The sequence below is a fragment of the Ischnura elegans genome, chromosome 3 (assembly GCF_921293095.1).
Source record: "Ischnura elegans chromosome 3, ioIscEleg1.1, whole genome shotgun sequence".
Taxonomy (NCBI): domain Eukaryota; kingdom Metazoa; phylum Arthropoda; class Insecta; order Odonata; family Coenagrionidae; genus Ischnura; species Ischnura elegans.
The window spans coordinates 129,370,536-129,395,350 of NC_060248.1; the positions used below are offsets into that span (position 1 = coordinate 129,370,536).

The 24,815-nt window shown below is 37.6% G+C and overlaps 1 protein-coding gene across 3 annotated transcripts; it reads left to right on the top strand.

Moving 5' to 3' along the window:
- Positions 1-24,018, top strand: LOC124156561 (protein CASC3-like). Of its 3 annotated transcripts, none has more exons than XM_046531181.1 (8): positions 1-140; positions 645-830; positions 968-1,089; positions 3,242-3,427; positions 6,004-6,662; positions 12,173-12,418; positions 14,255-14,658; positions 21,656-24,018. In XM_046531181.1, the coding sequence occupies exons 1-8, from the start codon at positions 39-41 to the stop codon at positions 21,983-21,985; spliced, it is 2,235 nt and encodes a 744-aa protein (XP_046387137.1). In that variant the 5' UTR covers positions 1-38; the 3' UTR covers positions 21,986-24,018. The 3 variants fall into 3 exon arrangements, with proteins under 3 accessions (XP_046387137.1, XP_046387138.1, XP_046387139.1); XM_046531182.1 differs by having other exon boundaries at positions 21,662-24,018; XM_046531183.1 differs by lacking the exon at positions 21,656-24,018 and adding an exon at positions 18,923-19,441.
- The last annotated feature ends 797 nt before the right edge of the window (positions 24,019-24,815 follow it).

Genomic DNA, 24,815 nt, shown 5'->3' on the forward strand with positions numbered 1-24,815 from the left:
GTCAAGTGACTGGAAAATTTCCTGTGCAATCATCCAAAATGTCGGAAAGGAGGAGAAGGAAACCTCGCGTGTCTGGAGATTCTGAGGAATTATCCGAAGGGTCTGGTGATGAAAGCGGAGTTGTAAAAGAATCTGAAGGCGTAAGTAACAAATGTTTATTTTTTCATCGAGTTTTTCTCGTAATCCTTCTTTTGCTACTTCCAAACACAAATTTTGATTTCCGAAATTGTGCTTGTGTCACTTCAATCCGGGAAAAATATACCCATATTTTCAACATAGTTTACGTTTTTGAGAACAGTGTGATATTATTCAAATCGTTAATTGTACTCTTATATTGGATAGTGCCTCTCCGTGACTCGATATTAGTGAATGAGCTAATTTTCATAGTTCTTGACAACTACATTTCTGCAACATACGAGAAGCGCCTATTATTACTTGGTAGTCCTATATTATTTTGCTTTCATGATGCTTACCATTTATTCAGCTAAGTTTTTGTACAAATATTATGGGATCATCAAATAATAATCTTATGATTAGCTTGAATTTGAACTTCGTTTGTGCAGTGGAACGATAAGTCCCGCTTCATTTGCTGGTAATAATTAGTTTTCGTGTGGATAAATTGCTTACTTTTATTTCCCCATTAGGACAGTGAACAAGAAGCTGCTGATGGCATTAGGGAATCTGAGTATGAGAGTGCCGAGGAAGACGAAGAGTCCCAAGAAGAAGGCACTCATGCAGTGGACGAGGAAGGGGGGCAGGAAGCTCTTTCCGATGAAGTTGCTGTCGATGAGCAGCTGTACGAGGGAGAAAGAGAAGAAGGGGATGGGCAGGTAATGTTTTTTGGTGCTGTTGTTTATACGATCATGTTTTCATCACGTATTGTTATCATTACCTTGTCTTGTGTTTACCAATGGTCGGTGAGGTTTATTTTTTACAAATATCTCTATCACTCTTGTGACGGTTTTAGGAAAGTGCTCCTGCTAAAGAAAAGAAGCTGGATGATGATGAAGATAGAAGAAATCCTCAATATATTCCAAAGAAGGGCACCTTCTACGAGCATGATGATCGCACAGCTTCCGACGAAGTTAGGTAAGCTTGTATGCAATTTTAATCAACCTTATATACATATATTAGCCCACCCTCCTTTGAATAGATGTTAATAACTGGCTTCAGCAATTTTAGGAAAAAGATTAGTTGAAATTATTTGTTGATTTATGGCCATTGTTTTGACTTGGCTGCCTCCCATGAGGAATATCTACCATTTCAGCTTATCTATTTCTTCTTGTATAAGAGGATTATGTCTTGCCATTCTTTTTTTGCACATTGTATATGTGTGCATTCTTCATCCCCTCACACACGCTGCAATAAAATTGGAGAAAAGCAAAAAGTAATTTAAATGCCCAATTCTTTGAGGTCAGGAAGGAGATGGCTGGAAAGCTTGATGCATGGCTAAAATATTTGCTGCTTCTCATCACAAACAATTCATGTTTTAGATGTTGTAGACAACTATGCCATTACTTACGCCTGGGTTAAGTGAAATTTTTTTCTCTCTCACTTTTGATTTGATCTAAGTAAATTCCGTACCAATCACCTTCGGGGCAAAAAATAGGTCGTGTGATATTCAGGCAGGAGGAGTCTTCCTGGGATCATCCCAGTGACAGGTTTTGCTCTGCTCTTTTGATCGCTCGGCATGTCACCTTTTCTTGTGCTGCAAATGGCATCTAGCTCATCGGAACTCTTGACCAATTGTTGCACAACCTTCAGCCTTCAATGCATTGAAAATTGTGAAGAATGAAGGTACTACAAAATCTAAAAAGGGCATTTTTATGCATCTGATACTTTATTGTGAAGGCTTGCATGATATGCAAAACACCTAGTGTCATATATGTCCTGTATAACATGATAATATTATAATTTGTTAGATTTTAATAACTGCATCCACCTTCGAATAAATAAGGACAGTGCCATGAATTGTGACCAAAGGCAAGTCACATAATGCTTTTTTTTACTTGTAACATGGACAGTAGATAAGTACCACTTAACCACATCTAATAATGGCTCGATTATCTACTATCTATCTACCTTACTAAACTCTCCTTATCTTTTGTCTAATATCACTTCTCCACCATTGGCTCTATCCCCCATCCCAGCTAATTGACCAATCTCTTCAACCCTTCAACAGACTTGACCAAATTTGGATTTTTGGTGGTATTATTTCTTCAAAATTGAAGTTCCTGACTCCTTTTTCATAGCCTTACTCTTTAACTTTGCATATCTTAAGCAAGGGCAATTTATTATTGGATGGGAAACATACTCCGAAGCGTAGAATGCTATCTTAGAGCAAATAAATTCATCAATATTTCATAAATTTGATTTGGTGTTGTGAATTTACTTGATTTTATTTTAGGATTAGTCCTTAATAGAATTTACAATCGTAAGACCATGTTCCATTACATATTTATTTGAAAAATATAGGGAAATTTTTTAAAGAAACTGTAACAGTTTTGGAAATTAATATTTATGTATTTTAGTGGCCACCATATCAACTACGTCAGTCACTCACAATCTCTCTCGGTTTGAGTTGGGGACTAGGGGACACTGGACTTCTTTGGGAAATTAACAAAGGGACAAGCAGAAAACCTTCCAAGGTGAAGGGTAAATGAAAACTGACTGAGGCCAGAAACAGACCAAATTTGCAAGTATGAAATTAATGGGGTTTATATAAATAAGTATAACTCATACCATGACACTTTACAAGGCATTTCCAGCCTTAAAGCATATACATCAAAAGGCTGGGCGAAGGCTGATGTGAGAGCTCTTAGTACTTTGAAAGGCAGATTAGAACATATGAGCCAGTAGGGAACCATTGTGAATAGAGGATTAGATATATAATAAATAAATTGATGAGTTGAGTGTACAGAAAATATAGTGTGTTTACATGGGGAATGGATAAAAATGACTTTCTGCAAGCTTTTAAAATTCACTGCAATTTAATTCAGAACCAGATATGAATACTGAAGAATGTAACTATTTATGTCCAACGAAATCCACTGGGGATGGTTCTTGAGAGAATTAGAGGCATCAAACCTCAAATTTTAATCCTTTCACTTTTGTTCCTGGAATTAAACCCTTTTTGGCTTGAGTTTCTCGCACCAAAATTTATACTGAACCATTTCAAATCCATAAGACCTTGTTCTAGTCAACACCCATTGATGTCTTGCATGTTGTGTTCATATTGCAGTACGACTGCAGTGAAGAAGGATGAAAAGAAGAAGGTCTGGAAAGAAAATGATGATCGCTGGTCCCATGACAAGTACAACGATGCAGATCAAGCACCTAAATCAAAGGAAGAGCTTGTGGCTATCTATGGATATGATATCAGGAATGAAGAAGGACCTCCACGTGCCAGGCGAAGGAGGCGTTATGGGTTAGTTGGCTCTATTGTGTTCTACCTCCTTCAACTTGTTTTCATAAATTCTTTTTTTAGCGTAAGATTGGATTAACTCCTTTACTGCCAGCTCATTTTGGGTGGAATGTGCAGAGAGTGCCAAAGGTATTCTCTGGAATTTGCAATATTTTAAATTTTTATGAGTACCTAATTTCATTAAATGCATCTTCATTTTTACCCAATTGTATAGATAGAGATTAGAACCATGAAAGGTTTATGGATGGTATTTATGAATGGTAGCAGGTGAAATGGCTGAATCATGAAATGAAATAAGTCAAAAAAGTTGGGCCAATACATATATCAGCTGGTAACCAGACTGGGTCGATATAAAGGCCCACTGGCTGTAAAAGGGTTAATATTTATCATCATAAAATATTGAAGGAAGTGTGCAAGGATACCAATATTAACCACTAAAAAATTTTTGTCTAGAGATTCTTTAGCTCTTTGAATGATGATGATGTTTGGCGTAATATGTTACTGATGATACTTCCTGTGCTATCTGCCAAGGGGAGTTGTACCAAGTACTAAAATGTGGAAAAAAAAGGATGCCAAAGTGCTCTGTTTGGAATTTTTCGTGGCGTATCCTTTCCTCCCGGAAAGTGGAGCAATATGCCTACTGTCATGGCAAAAAGTCAAGATGCATTAGTTTGAAGTGTTGTATGGGTGGTCCCAGACTTTCCCACACAATGCATTCCTGAAAAACGTGTATGAAAGTGGAATGTACTAAAGTTGAACCATTAAGTTTTATACTATTTAGAGGTTACGTTCCGAAAGGGTGAAATATACATACTAAAACATTTTTTCAACACAGATTTTATTTTTATTAACAAATGTTTGATAATAAATTAACCAACTTCCTCAAATTATGTAATTTCTCTTGAAAATATGCAGAAAATGTAACTGAAAGTTTAAAAGAACAAGAATTCTCTTGGGTACTGAGTGAAACTTCCTTTCGGTGTTTAAGTTGACATTCCACGTATAATGTTCACTATAAATAAATAGACATCATAATAAAATGCAATTTTTGAACCCTCACTCTTGATACCTTTAAATTTTTACATTAAAATTCCTTGGTGGGTGACATCTCGTCACAACGTATTTTGCGATCGCGTATCTTTCACATGTTGTTCAAAAAAGACAAAAGACATTCGGAATTCTGATGATATTTTGTGCAGTATCGTTGCTGAAGGTTTAAATGTCGTGCATGAATTAAACAGAACTCAAACAGAAAAACAAAATCAGAAAGAAGCATTTTTATTTATTAAGTTTATTGAAAGCTATTTGATTTTGTCCAGTCGACTTTTTTGTCAAAATCTCTCTCATGAAGGCTGAACTACACCTTTCTTCTTCTCTTGATGTAGGAGCCTATACCAGGCAGTCTCTCTCTAAAAAAATCACCTTGATTAAAGTTAACACTGTCCTCAATCATATGCATTCATAATGTCTGCATATAATGCTGTATGAAACAGTTGAATGTTGGGATGCACAGTGAACATCACAGGAATTTCAAAAAAATATAGAAATGTTCGAAATGTTCGAAAGTCCAAATTTAGTGTAAGAAAGTCAAGTGAAAGGTGTCAATCTGGAACGTACGTGTGAACTGTAGGTGTACGAAAGTTGAGGACCGTGTATTCTCCGCTTGTATATACCGCCTATATCTCGATAATTACTGAATCAATTAGACTCAAATAAACAAAAGATGAGAGAAAATTTATTTCTGCATTTCCTCCATATCAACAGGAATTCATCCTCTCACTAGCAGTTTTTTTATCGGGTGTAGCATGAAGAAAGCTTAGGCTTTTAACGCTCGGAAAATGGTAGCTCCACTTGGAACACTATTTTATTAATAACTTCTCTGTGCATTGAAATAAGGTTTTGTACAATAAAGGAATTGACACTATAAATTTACACCCCTGAGAAGAACTTTGTAACAGTTGAATTTGCACAAAAATTTGTTGCTAAAGAAAACTATTTTGTTATGTCACGACTTCTAGAAAATGTAAATGCACTGTCAGCACTGCATGCATGCATACAGGACTCCTTGCTACTGATTTTCAAGCATGCTGCCGTGATCATGCAGCCATGCATCACACTGCTACAGATGAGTTGTTTTTGGAAACCCTGATTAAATTAAATTTTTAATTTTTTTTGTTAAATTTGAGCATTTTGTTTTTGGGCTTTTTAGGGATCAGGTGTTAGTGGTTATGGGTATAAAGGCCAAGGAAGGCATAATTGATTGTGGCAAGCAGCTGATAGTATGTGGTGCACCACGTGCAGAAAAATGTTCAAAGATATTCTAATCATGCCCAATTTCATGGTATTTGTACTATCTAGAATGTGATATCCACTTTCTTGATTGTGGCTGCTTAGAATGTAGGTATAATTGATGTTTAGAATTATGGGGGATCAAATTTAGAAAATTTTTCATTTGTGAATAGTTGATGCTGGCATTTGTGTTTTGTGTTTTGGAAACATAGTTATCATTATTAGATTAGCAGTTGATAATTATATGTTATGTTGTTTAGCCTCTAAGTATGTGTTTATTCTCGTTTCAGCCGAGGGCCTAACAAGTACACAAGAAATTGGGAGGATGAAGGTGCTTATGCGAGATCAACAGGGTCTGAGCGGGGCGGAGAAGGAACTCGCAAAGAAGGTAGGAAGCCTGGCAGAAGGAATACAGACCCTGAAGAGGGTGCAGAGGATAAAGAGGAGTTCCCACCCTTGATGCCTTTGGAGAAGACTAAGGGTCCAGCGTTTGAGGAGGAGGAGGAGGAAGAAGAAGAAGTTGTGTCGCGGGAGGTCCCTCCTGCAACCCAACCTGCTGCGCTGGCACCCTCTCCTCGAATAGAGGAGGAGGTTGGAGTGAAGAAGGTGGAGTCGCATCTGCGTGAGCCCCGGAGAACAGATGAAAATTCCAGAAGTGTTGGCCGTGGTAGCTCGCAGAGAGGTCGTGGCTGGGGTGAGCAGCGTTCGGGCAGGGGCCGCAACAAGCAGCAGGCAAATGAAGTGAAAAGTCCTGGTGGGCTCAATAGGACGCAGGAAGCCCCAGTGCCGAGGTCAAGGGGTCCTCCTCCTCGGCAGCAGAAGAATGTGGCTCCAGTGAGTGAGCCAAGCGTCTCGGAAAGTGTGACGACTAACTTTGGCAAAATGACAATAGTGGAGGAAGGGGAGGAGGGAGAGGAGGAGGAGGAGCGAGGTGGGAGTCGACCTACTGGTAAGTCACAACTAACATACAGGCGGTCCTCGACTTTCGTACATTCGATTTTCGTACAATTCGTACTTTCGTACGTTCAAAATTGACACCTTTTACTTGACTTTCGTATGCTAAATTCGGACTTTCGGACGTTGGTCTGTAATTTTGTTAAAGTTCCCGCGATGTTTATTGCGCATCCCAACATCCAATTGTTTCAAATGGCAGTATATGCGAACAATACGAACGTATGTAATGAAGGGAATTGTTGGTAGTTGACTCTAATCTAGGTGATTTATTTGGGAGAGAGACTGCCTGCTATAGGCTCCTTTATCAAGAGAAGAAGAAAGCCTTCATTGAAGATATTTTTCAAAAGAAGTTGACTAGACATCATCAAATAGCTTTCAATACAACTAGTAAGATCTTCTTTCTAATTGTGTTTTTTCGTTTGAGTGCTGTTTAATTCATGTACACCTTCAGCAACGATATTGCACGAAATATCACCCGAATTCTGTTTGTCTCTTGTTTTTTTTGAATAACATGCGAAATATACGCGATCACGAATGTCACATGCCAAATGTCGAATTTTGGTGTAAAAATTAAAAGGTATCCAGAGTGGGGGTTCAACAACTACATTTTGTTATGCTTCTTGATATGTCTTTTTATTTATAGTGGACGTAATAAGTGGAATGTCAACTTAAACGCCAAGAGGAAGTTTCACTCGATAGCCAACGGAGTTCTTGTTTTTTAATTTGCATTTTCTGCGTATTTTCGAAAGAAATTAGATGATTTGAAGAGTTTTATTAACATATTTTTAAAATTAAGTCAATTGAAATGAATTCCGTGAAAAAAAAAAAGGTTTTAGTACGTATATTCCGCTCTTTTGGAACGTAACCCCTAATTAGTATGGTAGTCAATGGTTCGACTTTCGTACAAGTTTTCGGGAACGCATTGTGTACGAAAGTTGGGGACCGCCTGTATATATATTCCTCAATACCCCATATTTTCTTCTCTTTCCTAGTGGAAGTGGTCCAAGTTGCTGAATTTTTTTGCCAACATCAACCTCTCGTGTTTGCCAAGTATGATATGGGGAATTAGTATAATTTTTAATTTGGATTTATTTTTATGCGTTACTCTCATAGGCACATTCAAAGTAGCCTTCATCTACTCTAGCACCTGTGTTTTAACTTCATTCCATTGGACAAAACACTTTTTATGCATCTTTTGAATAATGGCATAGAGAATTGCATAGTATAGTCTGTGTCCTGATGGTATTCTCAGGTGAAGGAATAAATGTTTGAGCATTAAAAGTTCATTCCACAAAGCAGTACACCCATAATTGGCTTATACTTTTTGTCCATGCTTACATTATACGGCTTGCATTCAGTGGAATCATTCTACCATGAAATGTGCAACTCTATATGTCTGAATATAGTCCCCCCTTTTTTTCAAAAAATGCCTGTGGTAAAAGTAAAGGGGGGGACTAGATTCAAACGCATTTTCTTAAAAACTTTTCCCGAAACTGAAGCCTCATAATAAGGGGGGGGGGGTTTATATTCAGAGGGGGACTATATTCGGAGAAATACAGTAATCGCTCAGATTAAGTGTTAAGTCCATAATGCATCCTGATTTGCTCGCTTAGGTGTGGTTAGAGTTGCATCTTTCAAAGGCTCTTACATACCTGCTTGGCCATGGTTAGCTAACAATTAGAGTGCAGTTATGTTGCCTTATGTGAGTGAACAAAGAAAGGCTGCCCAGGTAGCTGTGTTACACTCCTGTGGAATTAAAACCTATGAGCTGCATATTATTGAATAACATAATAGTGAGTTCATGCCAAGGATCTTCAGCCCCTACTCTAAGATTTACTTTTGTTTTGTTTGAATGGCTGCTGGTTCTAAGTGTACCGTTGTGCCTCCGGTAAAATGGTAATCTGTGGTTGGTTGAATGGAAACGAGTAGTCTTTTTGGCTGATTTGGGTGGCAGCCTATTCTCATTATCCGTTTGGATCTCTTTAAGGGTAGAGTTTATCAAAAATTCCTCATAACATTGCTGCTATGCGCTACTAAATATGACTCCAAAACTGGCCCTCACGGAGAAATGTTCCCCCAAATTGAAGTAAATTATCTGCCCCTTCTGCTATAATTTGTGTCCTCTGTTGCTGGAGGAATGATTCTTTTGCTAAAAATTTATTGGCTGAAATTGATGGTGGTTATTTTCATAGTTGAAAATTCTGTGGAAATTCCTTGGAAATGGTCTCGTTGTTGTCTTTTTTATGCTACCTTTTTCAAGCCTCAAAACAGCATTCCGAGCGCCCTAGCCTTCTCGCATATTTTTACACGTGCATTTCTTGTCATTTTATGTCAATTGATTATTTATTTTAGGGAAAGACAAAAATGAGGCTTTCAACGGATTTAAGGCTGATTTTGGGGTGTGCACCACAGCACTATGACTACTCACTGTTAATGACTGGAAAACATATGTCTTGCTAGTCAGTCGGGATACAAGGCACAAATTTTGCGTTGACTTTTCTCGTCAGACAAAATTGCAGTGACTTCAAAGCGTCAGACAAAATTCGGTGAACCAAGCTCCATAGTATTCCACATTTATAAATTCCAAAGATTACTACTCTTCAAAAGACAGTTATTGGTCTTGCATCACAGTGGTGTCTACTTTTTCAGCATTTTCATCACATCTAGAAATAGACTGATGTCTAGTATGAGTCTTGTCATTAAGTGATATTCACCTTATTTGATAAGAGAAAACCATGAGTTTCAAGCTCTCGAATTTTTCTGTAACCCTACCCTTTTATTTTCTGTAGCCCTGTCCTACCCTTGTATCACAGTACTATCAAAAAAAATTCTGAAGCAGGAAGCACAATTTTGAAACTCAATATAAATAAAGTTCATTTAAATCAGGGGTAATGATAATAATAAGGAGCATGCAAATTGCCTCGTTAGAAAATGAATTAATGTGACTGGTCCTAATGGTCTCCGGCTGCACCAATGACTGCAGTGAATTTAGAATTAGTGTTACTATCCTCGCCTATCTCTAGAAATGTGGGCTTTTCCAACTTGTAAATTATATCGGATGTTTTATGGACTGATCATTTGGTTGGAAGATTGCAACCTCTTTAAATTTTATTATAATTGCATTTAAAAGTTATTATTTTGATGCTTAAAGCTGTAATGATGATAATTTTGCTGTTTCACTTTTGCCAAAATTCATAAATATTATGCGAGTAACTTTTTATTCATTTTTAATTGTTATGCTTTTTAGCAGTTACTTGGATAATCATTGCAAAGTTTCACATTTTCGGAACTAAATGCATTAAATTTTGAGGAAAAAAACGTGACATCATTTAAGTTATATTTTGATATGCATGTTGCGGTGCTTGAATGTGCAGCCTTCTTCCACTGTGTTGACAAAATGTTTATGCACTTATGGTGTGAAATAAAATTATTTTACATGTGATCTGTCGCTATCTTTCTGGTGTGTGTGATCATGATATCTTCATGTGTTCCGAGCAGTGGCACAGCGAGGGGGGGGGGGGGGGATGGGGGATAAACCTCCCCCTCAGACCTCAGAAAATTTTTTAAAATTTGATCAATTTTACTTAATTGGATAAATATTACTTATAGAATAGTGTAAGGATTAATAAATATATCCCTCAGAAAGCGGTAAAACTCACAATTTAGACCATTTATCTTAAAAAATTTCTGGGTGAGGGCACTCGCACCTCCCATATTCCATACCCCCTAGTACTAGTTGCTCCTAAACCCCCTAGCCTTAATTTCTACCTGCCCCCATGGTTCCGAGATCATATTTTTGGCGGGATTGGGGCATCACACTGCAGAAATATGACTTGCACTGTGAGAAATTTATTCTTTATCTAAAATTTGACTGACCGGTCATAATTACTCCTTGCGTAAGGAAAAAGATGTATTTATTTATGGATAAACTATCAAATTCACTGACTGATTTCGAGCTTTCTGTCGTATGTAAGGACCCCGAAGTAACAGTAATTACTCCGTGGCGTTTGGATGCCAATGACTTTGAGTGTTGCCAATAAGTCTGGAGGTAAAAAAAAACAGCTAATATTTTTGCATAATGAATGAAGTATGAGGAAAAATAATTCAGGCAAGCATGCACCTTTAATTTGGAATACAGTGTGGCATCACCCGCGGGGCGGGAAGGTGCTTGTAAAAGAAATCTCAGCAGGCAAATATTTCTGATTCTTGGTATCTTTTGATAAAATAGTGACACCTCGTATATCTTTTGATATGAGGATCTGTTTATCAGGGAAATTATCTCTGTAGTCTGCAGTACCGAAAAGTGTCATCATATTTGATCTCAATGAAGTAGTTACAGCTGTTAAATAAATGTATTTTTCTTTTAACGGGTTCGCTGCCTCTGCGATCATAATGAAGAAATGCGTACTTCATCTTCACCCTGCTTTGGTCATGTTGAACGAAGAATAAGCCCCTTTCTTTGGCCTCTCATGGCACGCCGTTGATCACAGATACTTCAGTGCCGCTCTTATATATGAAGTGACCAACACAGCACATGTAGCTGAATGCACGCGAAAACTCAGATGGAAAGGATCCAAGAGAGCTAAAGGAAAAAGTGAAACACTTGGGTGCACTGAGTGAATTGGTCTAAAAATCTGTTGCAGGGAACATGTTAACTCCTGACCATGAAAGTCGAGCTACTTTAGAATATTTAAAAAACTATTACTATTACTGTTTTTACAGATTTTCTGTGACTTTTTTCCCACTTTTCAGAGCCCCTACATATTATGCTTTGAATTCTCAGTGCCATAAGAATTTGCCGTAGCCACACATCTCCATACTTACTGGTTGGTTGGCTTAATTTTTACCACTTTACATGGTCCCCACATGTGACACTTTAAATAAGCAGTGCCAAGGCAATTTACAATTGTCAACCCAACATCACCATATCCACAGGCTATTCACTTACCTGTGTAATGGCCTTTACATATAAATCATTTCATAAATCTGATATTATTTTTTACTATTTTAAATTGAGAAATACCTAAATTTGTCTTTCACCGCTGGAGTAAGAAATTTGTGGCTTTTGATCTGCTAGGACTCTGGTTTTTACATTGCTTTCTCTCAATTTTATTCACCACTTTTCAGGTTTAATAGATATGTGTTAAGTTCCTGGCTTTAAATGGTATGCTAGCCTTCTCTAAAATCTGTTTTGCTCTAGTATATTTTAAGTTTTCCTGAATATCAGACAATTACTTGTACCGCTTGTTTTTTAAAAAATACCAAAATAAGTGGTATAAGTAATTGTCTGATATCCAGGAAAACTTATAATGGAATACCACAAAGTAAATCAAGAATTAGTGAATTTTGTTCTAGTATATTTTGTCTCTCCATATTAATTAGAATTAGACTTCTTAAATCTAGTGATTCCTTATAAAGCTGATTTGCCTTCACTGGATGGCCCCCTATGATGTAAGACTTGGGACCCTCCTCAACTGTAACATTTGTGTCTTTTTTTTCAATTAGGCATCTCTAAAAACCCGCCACCTGCTTCATTCCGTCCCTCTGGTGAGAGGAGGCAGCAACAGTCTACACTTCCCCCAAGAATGCAGCAGCAGGACGGAGGAGCAGCAAACCGTCCTCGGCGGTATTCCTCTCAGCGACAAAGATCTGTTCCAGAAACGAATCCTTCTCCCGTAGTCCCCACGCCACCACCTCAAACAACGATAAGTCCTGCTTCCTATCCTAGGCCTACTTATTATGATAATACTGGTAAGTTGCTTAGAACGGTGCATACTAATGGCTACAATGGTGAGAATATCTGTAAGCATTCTGGAGTTTTGAAACTAAATTGGGAAGTCCACACTTTCACACTTTATTGTCCATAACAGGAAAAAAACAATTATGTTGGGTAGTGGAAAGCTTAAGTTTCTATTCTTGAAGCATGATAAATTATGTTGCAAGGATTTAATTATTTAAATCCGACTTGCCTGAAGGCAGCACATTATGGCCTCTTACATTGAGAGATCAAGCACTTAACAGTGTAGTGTAAAGCCTCCATGCAACAAATTTGTTGGGACCATAAAACCTATGACTTTGCTGTAGGGGGTTTTGTTGCATGGATATGACGAGCGGGTTGTTTCTTTGCTGGGTTTCATCCAAGTGTTGCGTGTGCTCCATGGTGCGAGTTACGTATATTTTTCAATCTTGCTTTATTCACGTTAAAAACCTTTTCATAGCGATGATGAGCAATTTTTATTAATCATCATCAAGTACTGTGGCTATCTCCACATGATTTTCAATATGTGCATATCTTTTTGAAATTATAGTTTTTCTCGTTCATTCTGCTGTACACTTCATCACTTCCTTTATTTATGGACTGAAATTAGAGGAACTCCAAAATTGATGCCTGTGAAGTACATATTTTTAAAGTAATTACAATTTTCATGAGTGTCTTGTTGATATTATTTTTGGAGTGCTATAATTTAAGTTGATATCAAGTGGCAATTTACATATTAAATTATGTCCGTACATAATTAATGTTATTTATAAATCATGTATTTTCGGATCATAGAAAAATTGAAAATAAATAAAAAAGTGTTTCTGTTAATGTAATTTTTTCTTTTGGGGGTAAACTTAATGTTTAAAAATTTTCATTAATTAACAGAAAAATATGCATTCTTAAAATTTAAAATTTGATGATTTAGCTTATTACAGAAGGTATCATGGAGGGGAGGGCACAAGTTACAGGAAGTAAATGTAACATTTTTGCGATCTATTAATTTCATTTGAGTAGTTAACTTGGCTTCATATATTTTTTTAAGTAGAGAGAACAGAATGGTGTTCAGGTGTGAGCAACACTCTCAACCAAATAGACTCTTAATTCACCGTGTGTAATTGCCAGGACTAGCCATGGTCATAACTTTAAAGGAGTCACGCATGTTAAAGAATTGTGAGAAAAAATCATTCGCCTTGACCAGGATTTGAACCTAGATCCCTCTAATGGCCAAATAAGCTACCGAGGCATCATTCCCCACTGAGGAAATTGGGGGACAATACCAGGCATACCAAATTTCTCTATGGAATTTTCTCAAAATTTGTGGTATCACTAATTTCACACTATTTTCCACAACTTTCACACCAAGAGAGAACACCTATAGTGTTCAAAGTTTGGACTTTGGTGCAGTGTGCGCGATTTGGACTGCTGGTTGCATAATATGGTCAGCAGTCCTGACCATCTGGTCTGGTATACTACGCATATTTCCTCCAAGGGGAATGGATGTCTTGGTAGCTTAACCATCTTAAGCATACATATTTATACCAGAAATCAGGGAATCCAGGGTTTGAGTTCCAGTCAAGGCGAATGATTTTTTTTCTCCGCGGAATTTTCGCACAATTCACCATGTGTGCTTGCATTTGAGAATATTTTTATACTGCAATTGGTAAGCTGATGGTCTTGATGCATCTGGGTATAAGATTGGTGGAAACAAGACTTCAAAGTCTGCATTTCTCATTGTGCCTTCCTTCTTGTCTCTTTCTAATATTTTTCAGTGGTTACCCTGGTTACGGTGGATTAACGTTTGTGTGCTCTCTCGTTTGATTTTTCAGGCTATGCCCAGCAGGCAGTGTACCAGGAGATGCCGCATGCCGTCCTCCCTCCGCCCCCTCAGCCTCCCCCTCCCCCAACGGCATTGCCCACGCCTCCACACTCTCAGCTGCTCACCCCTTCCAACTACGTCGCTCCACCCTTCCCTCCCCCTGCACCGCCCCCACCCAACTTTGCCCACGACGCCACGGGGGGCTTCCTCTCGCCTAGGCCCGGGGCTCAGCCACCGAGGATATTTGCGGCGCCGCCTGTTCCCCGCCCGCCGCCCGGCCCAGTGGTGCCACCTGCACCCCCTCCCCCTCAGTACATAGCACCAAACCCATCACTCATCAACTATGGACCTCCTCCACCTCCCACCCAATACCCTCCTGCCCCTTACCCTCCTTTCCCAGGATTTGCTCAAGTGGTAAGTGGATTTGCCCTATTTCATCAGCTGCGCTTCTTTTTGTGTTGTAAGATTGCAAAATGTTGAGCGAAATAATCTTGAGGCCAGAACCTTTGCAATTCAGAGTGAAGCTATTAAGAAAATGAGAGAGTTTAAGTGTAGGTATGAAGCTAACAAAAATATTGTGGCTTGGCCATGTTCAGTGCTTAACGATTGTAGTTGAAAACCAAGCAGGCCCAAACCCAAGTTTTTGACGATGGGATGAATTCTCAAAAGGTTGAATAACTAGGGTGAAAATGTAACTCACTCTATGTAATTACAGTAGAATCCTGATTTAAGGTTTTTCAGGGGGGACAAAATTTAAAACACTAAATGCGGAAAAACACTAAATGAGGACCTGCCATTTTTTTCAGGTTTTAGGGTCTGTAATGATTGGAATGGCTTTTTATGAATAAAAAATATTATTTTAAGTAACTAAAAGGTGCTGAATGCAGCAAAAAATTCTTTAATGAAATGTTCTCTGCCCTATGAAGGTTGGATAATACTTTTCAGGAATCAGCTAAAAAAATGGGTAGTAAAAGTAAGTAATGAGAGGATGACAATTGTTTTAATGAAATATTTTAAGAAAATTCTAATAAACATCAACTTAAAAGCATTCCCACGCAGATTATTATTATGGACATTAGTGATTCCATTTTTATGCATATTTCAGTGGTCTCGATGAAATTTAGAATTTTTTCTGTAAAAGTGACATGTTGGTGACTACAGGCATCCCCCGAGTTACGTAAGGGATGCGTTCCGGCAGACTCTGCGTAAGTCGAAATTTACGTAAGTCGAACATTTGCATTAGTGCTCTAGAGATTTCGATCGGTGCGGTGAAATTCTCAGCGGAGAAGTTTGCGGTACATTCTCGGTGGAGTTTCATTCAATTCACTGCGATATTCATTAACTCTTCCGTGTATTCTTACGTTATTAGAGAAAAAATCAATAACATTAATATAGTCTGAGAGTTCCTCTCGAGCATTGCCAATCAAAATGCGTAATATTATTCCCCGAGTTGACCGATCGCGTGGATTCGGGAAAGTACGGTATCTCAATGCTACATTACTAAACTTAATACTTAAATTGATTCATTATGTTATACTGCGAACTAAGGGCCCATATTTTGTACTTACTTACAATCATTATATCCTCTGCCTTTTATATATTACGTAGATTGATGAATCTGGCGGTTTCATTGCCACAGTAATCTTTCACGCACGCAAACATACTTTCATATTCTCACATCTCAATAAAATGACGTGAAAGTATCATCATTTGAATATTTACTTCGCTTGAAACATAGAAGAGTATTTCCAATGCATGAAGCTAATTAAAAGTGAGCTTTTATTCAGCTAACTCCGTCATTAACTTGCAACAAAGTTAGTGGGGAAAAGCTTTCAATGATGCAGTATTCATTTATATTGGCACACAATATGAGAGAACGAGAAAATGCAGCTTAAAGAAATCTTTGCAAAATACACTACGGCTACCCAATCGCCAGAAATATGTAAACAAGTACGCAATTAATATCGTCTGTCAACTTTTTCTTCACTTTTTCGTAGCGTTCTTTGCCTAAAATTTCAATGCCTTGGCGCGGGTACTAACCAATTCCTTTCCGCAAAAAGATTTCGGCTCGAACTTTGTTTTCTTTTATTTCCACAGATGGAAATGTCCAAGCTTAAGTATACAATTTTTAAATATTTGAAAGTCGGAGTTCGGGTGTGTACGCTGCGTGACAAGCTGTATCGTACAGAAGTGGGCGCAACCACTTCCATCACTAGAACTGCTAATTTTCATGTTATTTATTGACTTGGGGTTTAAAAGCGATTTTCTACAGAAATTAATGAAAATTCCTTCGAGGAATGATAAAAATGGGTTACTTTGTTTTGTTTAGCACTTAAAAAACTCGATAACTATTCGAAATTTTTTCTGCCATTGAGTATACGAGCGAATAATTACTTCAACGCGCTCGCATTCGAAAATTAACGTAATCACTTGAAGTACGGTTATCACTTGCGTAAGTACGGATTTACGTAAGTCGAGGCATACGTAACTCGGGGGATGCCTGTATAGCATTTCTAATATAATAAGAAAAGGTGTAAGTAGGTACTCGAAAAATCATGAGGAATGAGTGAAATAAAGGGACAGCAGAAGATCGCTAATCCCGAATTCTCAACTACCGAATATGTAGTAAAAGGAAGGTTTTCTGGAATTTTGCCAACTTAACGTTTTCTGTTGCCTCGGCGAAACAAGGGATTTATGAGCCTTTAAAAAGCCTCCTATGAGCACATTTTGGATTTCGAGGTCATCCAAAAAAGTAGAATCTTATTTTAGTATGCGTACAAGTCGATGGTGATTCAACTCGATGATAACGCCAGATTCGTTGTCATATATCCGCGGCCTTATGCAGGTCGAATGGAGCCGGGAGAGTTGCTTACGTGGCGCGCTGATCACCTTGACTCCGACTCGCCTTGTTTCTCGGCAGCTTTTAGTAAAATTTGGTTGGACCTTGAATAACGATTAGCTAAACTCTGTTAAGTGAAAAGGTTTAATCTTCAACAGAACTGGATTTCATCCGAAAAATTGTCAGTGCCTCTGGAGTTTGGCAATTTCGTCAGGGTTATGATGTCGAAGTCAACCACCTAGGGATACCTGCCGGATTTTCGTATTTTTCCATGCTCATCTATTCTACCATGAGTATGCGGTGATTTTTTTCCAGCATGAGCGAGTTATTTAGAGTCATGGACCGTGATAGTTCGTCAAAACTCCGATTGTCATTCTCTTTTGACATTAATTAGCACCAGATAAATATTTTTGAATCGACAGCGATATTAACCAGCCGCATGTCGATAAATTGGCTCAGGGATATCTAAATTACGATGTAAAATAATGTTGTTCCGTAGGGAAAGAATGCTCTCACTCACGGTCATGACAGGGGAAACACTTCCTCTGTTCTTTCGCTGTTCCTCCGTGGAAACTGACCTTGGAATGGATTATAGAAAGAATCTTCGAGTGAACTGCGCAATTGATATTGGGCCTCCTCTTTTGAAAAGAGAAAGTAGCCGACTGGAAAAATATTGGGCTAACAATGGACTGCCTGTTGAGAGTAGAGTTGAAAGGGGCATAAGTCATCCATTGAAAACATAGCGAGAAAACCATTATTGTAGCGGCCCTCGGAGGATAACTTGTGTCATCAGTCGTCACGTATCATCGAAGTCAAGTTCAAGAAGTGAAGGATAAGGTAGTTCGAGGTTATTAAGGGATGACTTTGCTCCATTAGATCGGATCTGATACAAAAAGTGCCTGGTGTTTGGATCAGAAGGGGAGCGAAACGTTACGAGAAGACAAATCAACCAACTTGCGAGTTGAAGGTCGCAGCGCTGCGCTCGCGGAAGAAAGCAGTTGAAGAAGCATTCCCCGGTAGATTCTATCGACTCTTGGTAAACTTTCATGAGACTGTTCTTGTTGATGAGCATAAATTCGAAGATTTGGATGAACCGTCATGAAAAAACGTTAAATCGGGCAAAAAAATCTTGAGCGGGACAAATTTTTACGACCATAAATGCAAAAAAACGCAAAATGCGGAAACACTAGATACGGATAATTTTTACATTGTCCTAATAGGGAATGAATCGGTACCCAAAAAAATAAACGCTAAATGCGAAGACCTTAAATCCGGATCCGACTGTAGTTGTTTAAGGCTTGACTTTATGGAACCTACTTAGCATAATGAAAAGTAAAGAAAACTTGGTAATTCCACATAAATATTTACAATGATTTTTACCGCATAATATGTACGACCTAAGTTTGGACGTGGCACTGTACCAGATGATGACATCACGCTGAAACCTAGCCGCACATTAAATATTTATGTGGATTAACAAAGTTTTCTGTACTTTTCGTTATGGTAACTCACTCTTTTCAATCATCCATTGTTACAGAAATTCGATTCCATTGCCATGGGCATTCGATGCATTACTTCACATTTTTAAATAAAGGTGATCATGCCCCAGGGGGCCAGCATCTTGCTAAATCAATTGAGCGTAGGTTGCCCAAAATAGGAGGGTCTATATCATGATTATCCTTTTATGAACCATTGGGACTTTAATAGTTATAAGTCTGTGTCTTTTTGTCTAGATACGATTCAAGGTTCCACTGGAGTCATTTTTATCACTTTTTTGTTTTTGGTGATTGTAATGAGAAAGATAATAATAATAATAATAATATCTTTATTCATCTGTAGCACAATAATAATTGTGGTAGATGTCGTCAATTAAAACACCTCATGTGAGGACACAGTAATAAGAAATACCCTGGATTTAAGAGGCAGCAGAATGTACATATACAATACAAACAAGAGAGAAATCATACAATTTGAATCAAAGTGCAAAAGTACATTTGAAAGCTGATAGTGGAGAAATTTCCTTCAGTGAGTATATGGGATACAGATGATTATATTCTTATTTTAGACGTACGGGCAAAAAATGTTTACCATAATTGTATACTGTCTGAGTAGTATCCAATTACTTATTTTAGAGCTTTTCATTGAAAAGATATCAAATCTAGACATGGTTTTGTTCTTACAACATTTTGCTACCTTGTAGGTGTAATAAGTTCTTTGCTAAAGTACAGAGTGAAACTTGCTCTGTTAGACACATCCTGAGCTGACCACTTTTATTACAATGAATACATTACTCTCGTATTCAATTCAATTTATAGTCTCTATGTGGAGAATGGGTACGGGTGCGAGGGCAGATTTGAATGCATAGAAGTAAGGTATCAATAAGGTCATCTTTCTTACGGCACACATCTTACAGCTTATATCCGTGAAAATACAGGTTCCTGTATTTTCACGGACATAAGCTGTAAGATGTGTGCCGTAAGAAAGATGACCTTATTTCTGTGCATTCATATGTACTTTTGGTTTTGGGCCATTGCTACCAAAGGTCATATTGGATGGAAATATCATCAAATTCCCCTTTTCTCATCTCTCTGAAGTAGTGTTATGATTAATTCTGCATGATTTCATTGTCTTCCTAGAAGCTATATTGAAATTTCTATTAATTCATCATTCATGGACTGGTTAGGCGATGACGTCACAGGTTGATATAGAGCGTTCCACATTTAGTTTACAGTACGGGCCTTATGAATAACATTGTTGCCAAGCTTCCACTCTGCCAGCAGTCATCTTGACAGCGTATGCAACCACACACAATAGTGCACCTAAATGGTGTAGTTCGAAAAGGAGTTTGGGATCGCACGAAAGACGGTGTAAATTAAGAAATTTTTTAGCATAAACTAAAATACCTTTGCTGCAATATAAAAGGAAAAGTCTTTTGTTATTTTATGTATGTGCTTATTCAATGCACAAGCTGAATAATGAATAATCCGTAATGTAAAAAATAACAATAAAGTGAAGGATAATAAAATTTATCGCCACTTCTGAAAGTGACAAAATTTCTATTCCTTCCATATTATGCAATATTTTTTGGCTCTGGCTAGTATTACATGAAAGTTGATGTTGTATAAGACTACGGTTATATCAGATGGATAATTGGCTTTTCAATGTTATAATTAAAATTTAATGTAAGCAAAACCTGTATTTTCACGGACATAAGCTGTAAGACGTGTGCCGTAAGAAAGATGACCTTATTGATACCTTACTTCTATGCATTCATATGTGCCTTAATCTTGTGGAGAGCATCAATAAAAACTCAAGGATAAACTGAATAGACCATCAGGAATAAGTAGTAGCGGATTCTTGTTACTACTCTTCTCCTTTACTCCAAAGATGAACCATGGAACGTCCAACTTGAAAAGCCATCCATAGTCTATTTGAAATTCATGTCAGTGTAGCCTTCGAAGTTTCTCGGTAGGTCTCACTAATGCTGAGAGATTTCCTAAAGTACGAGAAGACTTTGAGAACCAACTGTCTTTCATGGCTTCTGAGCTTCTCACCTTTTCTCCTCTTCTTTGTATCAGACATGGTGATTGGGTGTGTTACAGCAGAGATAAGTGTAAAACATTCTTCACAACTCTCAAATTCAGCAGACCACTTAACACTTGTTCACTCCAAAAGATGCAGCGATATAAGTTAATGATTTTTTCACCAAAAATAACTTTGTAGTTTTCTTCCAATTTTATATGCAGCACATACGGACCTACGACGTAAGTAAGTAAGCGGCTACTTTTTAACTTGCAAAAATCAAAATGTTCTTGCCCTAAAGGGTGTTACGTCGGTATAACAATATTTTAACTCAATCACTGTAAAATTGGTGAAAACCTTCAAAGAGAAAATAGTATGAAGAATTTTGTGCAAAAGATTCAATTCAATACAGACAACAGTCGGGCAACAATTGCGGGAAGATGATAAAGTAAAAAAATACACATTTCTAATGGAAATTTAAGGAAATGTTTTTTTATACCTTTTGTGAGAATTTTTATCGAAAAACTATCGGCACCAATGAATGCAGCATCTCTTTCTACATTAGAATGCAATTTTTAATCAGTGCATAGGGCAACATTAATTTTCGTGCTGTTATTGACTACACTGCGCTCCCGACCTTATGGAGATTAAAATGAGAAAGATTCTCCATAAGAGCCCATACTGTCAGCTAAATGTGGAACGCTCTATAGTCATCTGTTTTCCAAACAAACCTTTTTAGTCTATCTCAAAGCGTTGCTTGAAAGTTAAGTCATTTTTCTTATCTCGACAGTGGTATTCTCTGCAGTGAAGTAGACTGAAATGGTTCAGTAGGCATAAAAATAATTATATCTTTACTCATATTGCATTGTCAGACAATATCGAACCCCTAAGTATATATTTCAGATTCTACACTTCCTCTGAGTGGCCCTGTTGCCTAATAGGTGATGAGCTTGTAGTGATGTAAATTCATCAGGTTTTATTAGAAATGGTTTAATACAGAGGTGATATGTATTTTGTTATGGGACCTAATTTTGGTGTCTGTTTGTCAAGGCACAGCCTGCCCCCCCTCCCGAGATGTACCAGGGTGGCATCACGTACTACAGCACCCACAGCCAGGTTGCCGCGCCGAGGGCCACGCCCCAGAAGAGACCTCGTGCTGCCATCCCCATTCTGCCACCCCCTGACACGGAGCCCAGGGGAAGGGGGAGGGGAGGGGCACGCAGAGAGCTGGGGGATAGTGTTCGCCCGGGGTTAGGCGTGGAAAGGCAGCAGGAGGGGGATGACGATCGGCGAGCATCATCAGTCAGCCCTCCATCCCATGAAGACCACATGGAAGCAAAAGACAACACCATACAGCCGGCTCAGGTGGCTGCTGCATAATAGGGTGAACTGACGATGGACCATGCTCTCATGCTAAGCCTTGGGAAAGGATTCTTTTTTCCTGCCTTGAGTACTCCTTTGATTTCTTTGTATGCTGGTGGTTTCCTATGAAGGTGGTGCTGCTCTCTTATAGACATTGGCGTGGGCCCCTGTTTTTTGTCGATTCCTTCCAATATATGCCCTAATCCGAGAGATCTTGCCGTGGCATTTGAATTGGGGAGCATTTGCAGTCAGCTGGCATCATATCAGAATGGTGACGAATACTCTAAAATATGTAAAAAGGTTGTTGAATATGATGTTAATAGTATGAGGAGAATAATATTTTATTCTTGTAAGTAAAACTTGATTAGAGAAAAAAATGTATATATAGTTCTTTCATTAGGTCTGCTTTTCACGTGTGGTGTATAGAATAACAATTGCTGGCTTAGCGTTAATAATCCTTGTTATTTTCTTTTTAAGTTTTGAATTACTTGGTTAAGAAACCAAACACTCGTATGGAACAAACATTTACAGAGCTGTTATGATAAATAAGCATTTAAATTTCACTTTTTGATGCTAGAATATTTGTTAGACTGATAAAGTTCTATCTATTATTCAATATATCATGTTAAAACTTTTATAATAAAGGAAAATGTGATAAATCTCATGGCAACATTTAATAAAAGCATGAGCATTTCATGTGAAGTTTTATACTAAATAACCTATGGAAATTAGTGCTTCATTCCAATAAAAATTATATCTATTTCAAATTATTGCATTTGAAGTAGCATGTGCCTTCATTGCAGTGGCAGTTTTTTTTATTTATTGAAAATAAATGTGACTGTGCCATTCTGAACACGTGTATTTCCTGAAATGTAAATACTTGAGGTAACTGATTGCGTTAATGTAATGGATTGTAAGCCATGGTGTATGTACACTTTTATCTACTTGAATGTATTCATGTTGAATGCTTGAAAAACAGCAGATCACACTGCCTACTTTTTGATACTGACTCAAGGAGGTGCAGTTTTTTCAAAAATTGAAATGTTATTTAAAATAAGTATTTATTTTAATGTATAAGGGTATTAAAATCAGGTAAAAGTTTTCTTTCTGTCAGAGGAGGGCCTCAAGGATATGTTGGATGGAAATTTTACCACGTTAATTCTTATTCTCGTGGCATCCCATGAAGTGAAGGGCGTATTAAGTATAGGTGACCGTCTGGGTACTTAATGATTTGAGCAAAAATTTCAGCATATTTTTATTGCTGTGGATGACATTATACTCTTTAATACGTTATGTAATGTGTAAAAAGTGATGAATTAACTATTTAGGAGTATATAGGTGAAAAATATCGTTTTCAGTGGGTTACATATATGTAACCGAAGTTCAAGTGAGAAATGTAAATCATTCAATAAATTTCCTCACTTGAGTTTCGGTACCATCTAATATGTTGCGTGCTATTTCAATATAAATTCCCTGTTGTAGGCTCATTGTGATCAATTTATTATTGCTAGGGTTTGCAACAACTGGCATTTGGTCATTTATTGTTTCTTTGGCAAACTTTTGGATTGCACCACACTTTAAAGTAAATGTTGTTAAATGCCTTCATTTTCGTTTGCCAATTTTGGTGCATTAGTGTGTACTGTGAACCAATCCCCTCTGTATTGATCAAGAATTGACTATAAATGAAATGTAATTGGTTTTATTTAAGTCTGAAATACTTAGCTGTTATTTATCCTTAATGTCTGTGGTAATTGCCTATGTTGTTAGTCGTCTGCAGCCCAACTTATTGAGTGCCAAAATTAATAAATTTTATCAATTGCAAAACCTTCAACACAAGTTTTGCTTTTCAGTTACTACTTGTACCATTGCTATTTCATGACATCTTTTGTCACTGAAATCAGCTCATTGAACTTCATGTCTCGTTTCATAAAGTAATGCTTTTTTATGATATCTCATCTTTGCTTTGCTGTTCTCATCATTAACCTGGGCCTGATATTTAAAATGAATGGATTAAGCCTGTATACACTTGAATAAAATATCTTCCGGGAAGAGAGATGACTTTCTTTGTGGAGTTGGGGCCTGTATGATTTTATGAGGAGCTTAGATTGATTAAAAACTTAGGCATTTGCACTATATACAGTGCTGTAGTTGGGAAAAAAACTTAGGTGCTACTCAGCAAAATTTGCCAACAGCTGAACATGTATTATACATTCGGCCACAATTGAAATGTCGAACTCCCAACTCTTATATTAGTTCCAAGATGTACCATGAGATAACAAGTAGAAAATCACTTCTGATTTTTCTTTCTGAAATCCATGGGACAATAAAGTGGGCTATTTTTTACAGATTTGAAAAGGTGATTTTACCGGTATGTTCATTACGAGTTTGGATTTTAGGGGGTACGCCGTACTGGCCCAACTACAACCCTGACTATATATGGTATTAATGGCTGATTACCCTTCACATCAAGCCAGATGTTTATATTCAATGGTTTCATTTCATCTTGAGGTTTGTGGCATTCATGATTTCAGGGCCTTAGTTCTCAAAAAAAAATTTTCATAGTTAGATCCTGTTCTTTCTAAATTGCTGATTGTCTTCTTTTGGCCACTGACTAGGAATTTTTGATTGGGTTAGTTTCCATTAACTGGATTGTACAAGGATTATAGGGGTTGGATAATATTTTGATTGGGGCTCTGTCCCTTGGTCCTTTCGGATGTAGGAGAATGTTTTATGGGGCACTCAAAATGAGGTCTTTGAAAACCTTTCATCCTCATCTGTAACAAAATATTTTGCTACCTTATCTCAAAGGTATACTCTGCCAGTCAATTAGGGGTTCTGAATGCTATCC

Coding starts and splice junctions, on each gene's coding strand:
- LOC124156561 (XM_046531181.1), top strand. CDS start 39: ATGTCGGAAAGGAGGAGAAGGAAACCTCGCGTGTCTGGAGATTCTGAG. Junction 141..644: donor TTGTAAAAGAATCTGAAGGC/GTAAGTAACAAA, acceptor TTTCCCCATTAG/GACAGTGAACAAGAAGCTGC. Junction 12,419..14,254: donor TACTTATTATGATAATACTG/GTAAGTTGCTTA, acceptor TTGATTTTTCAG/GCTATGCCCAGCAGGCAGTG.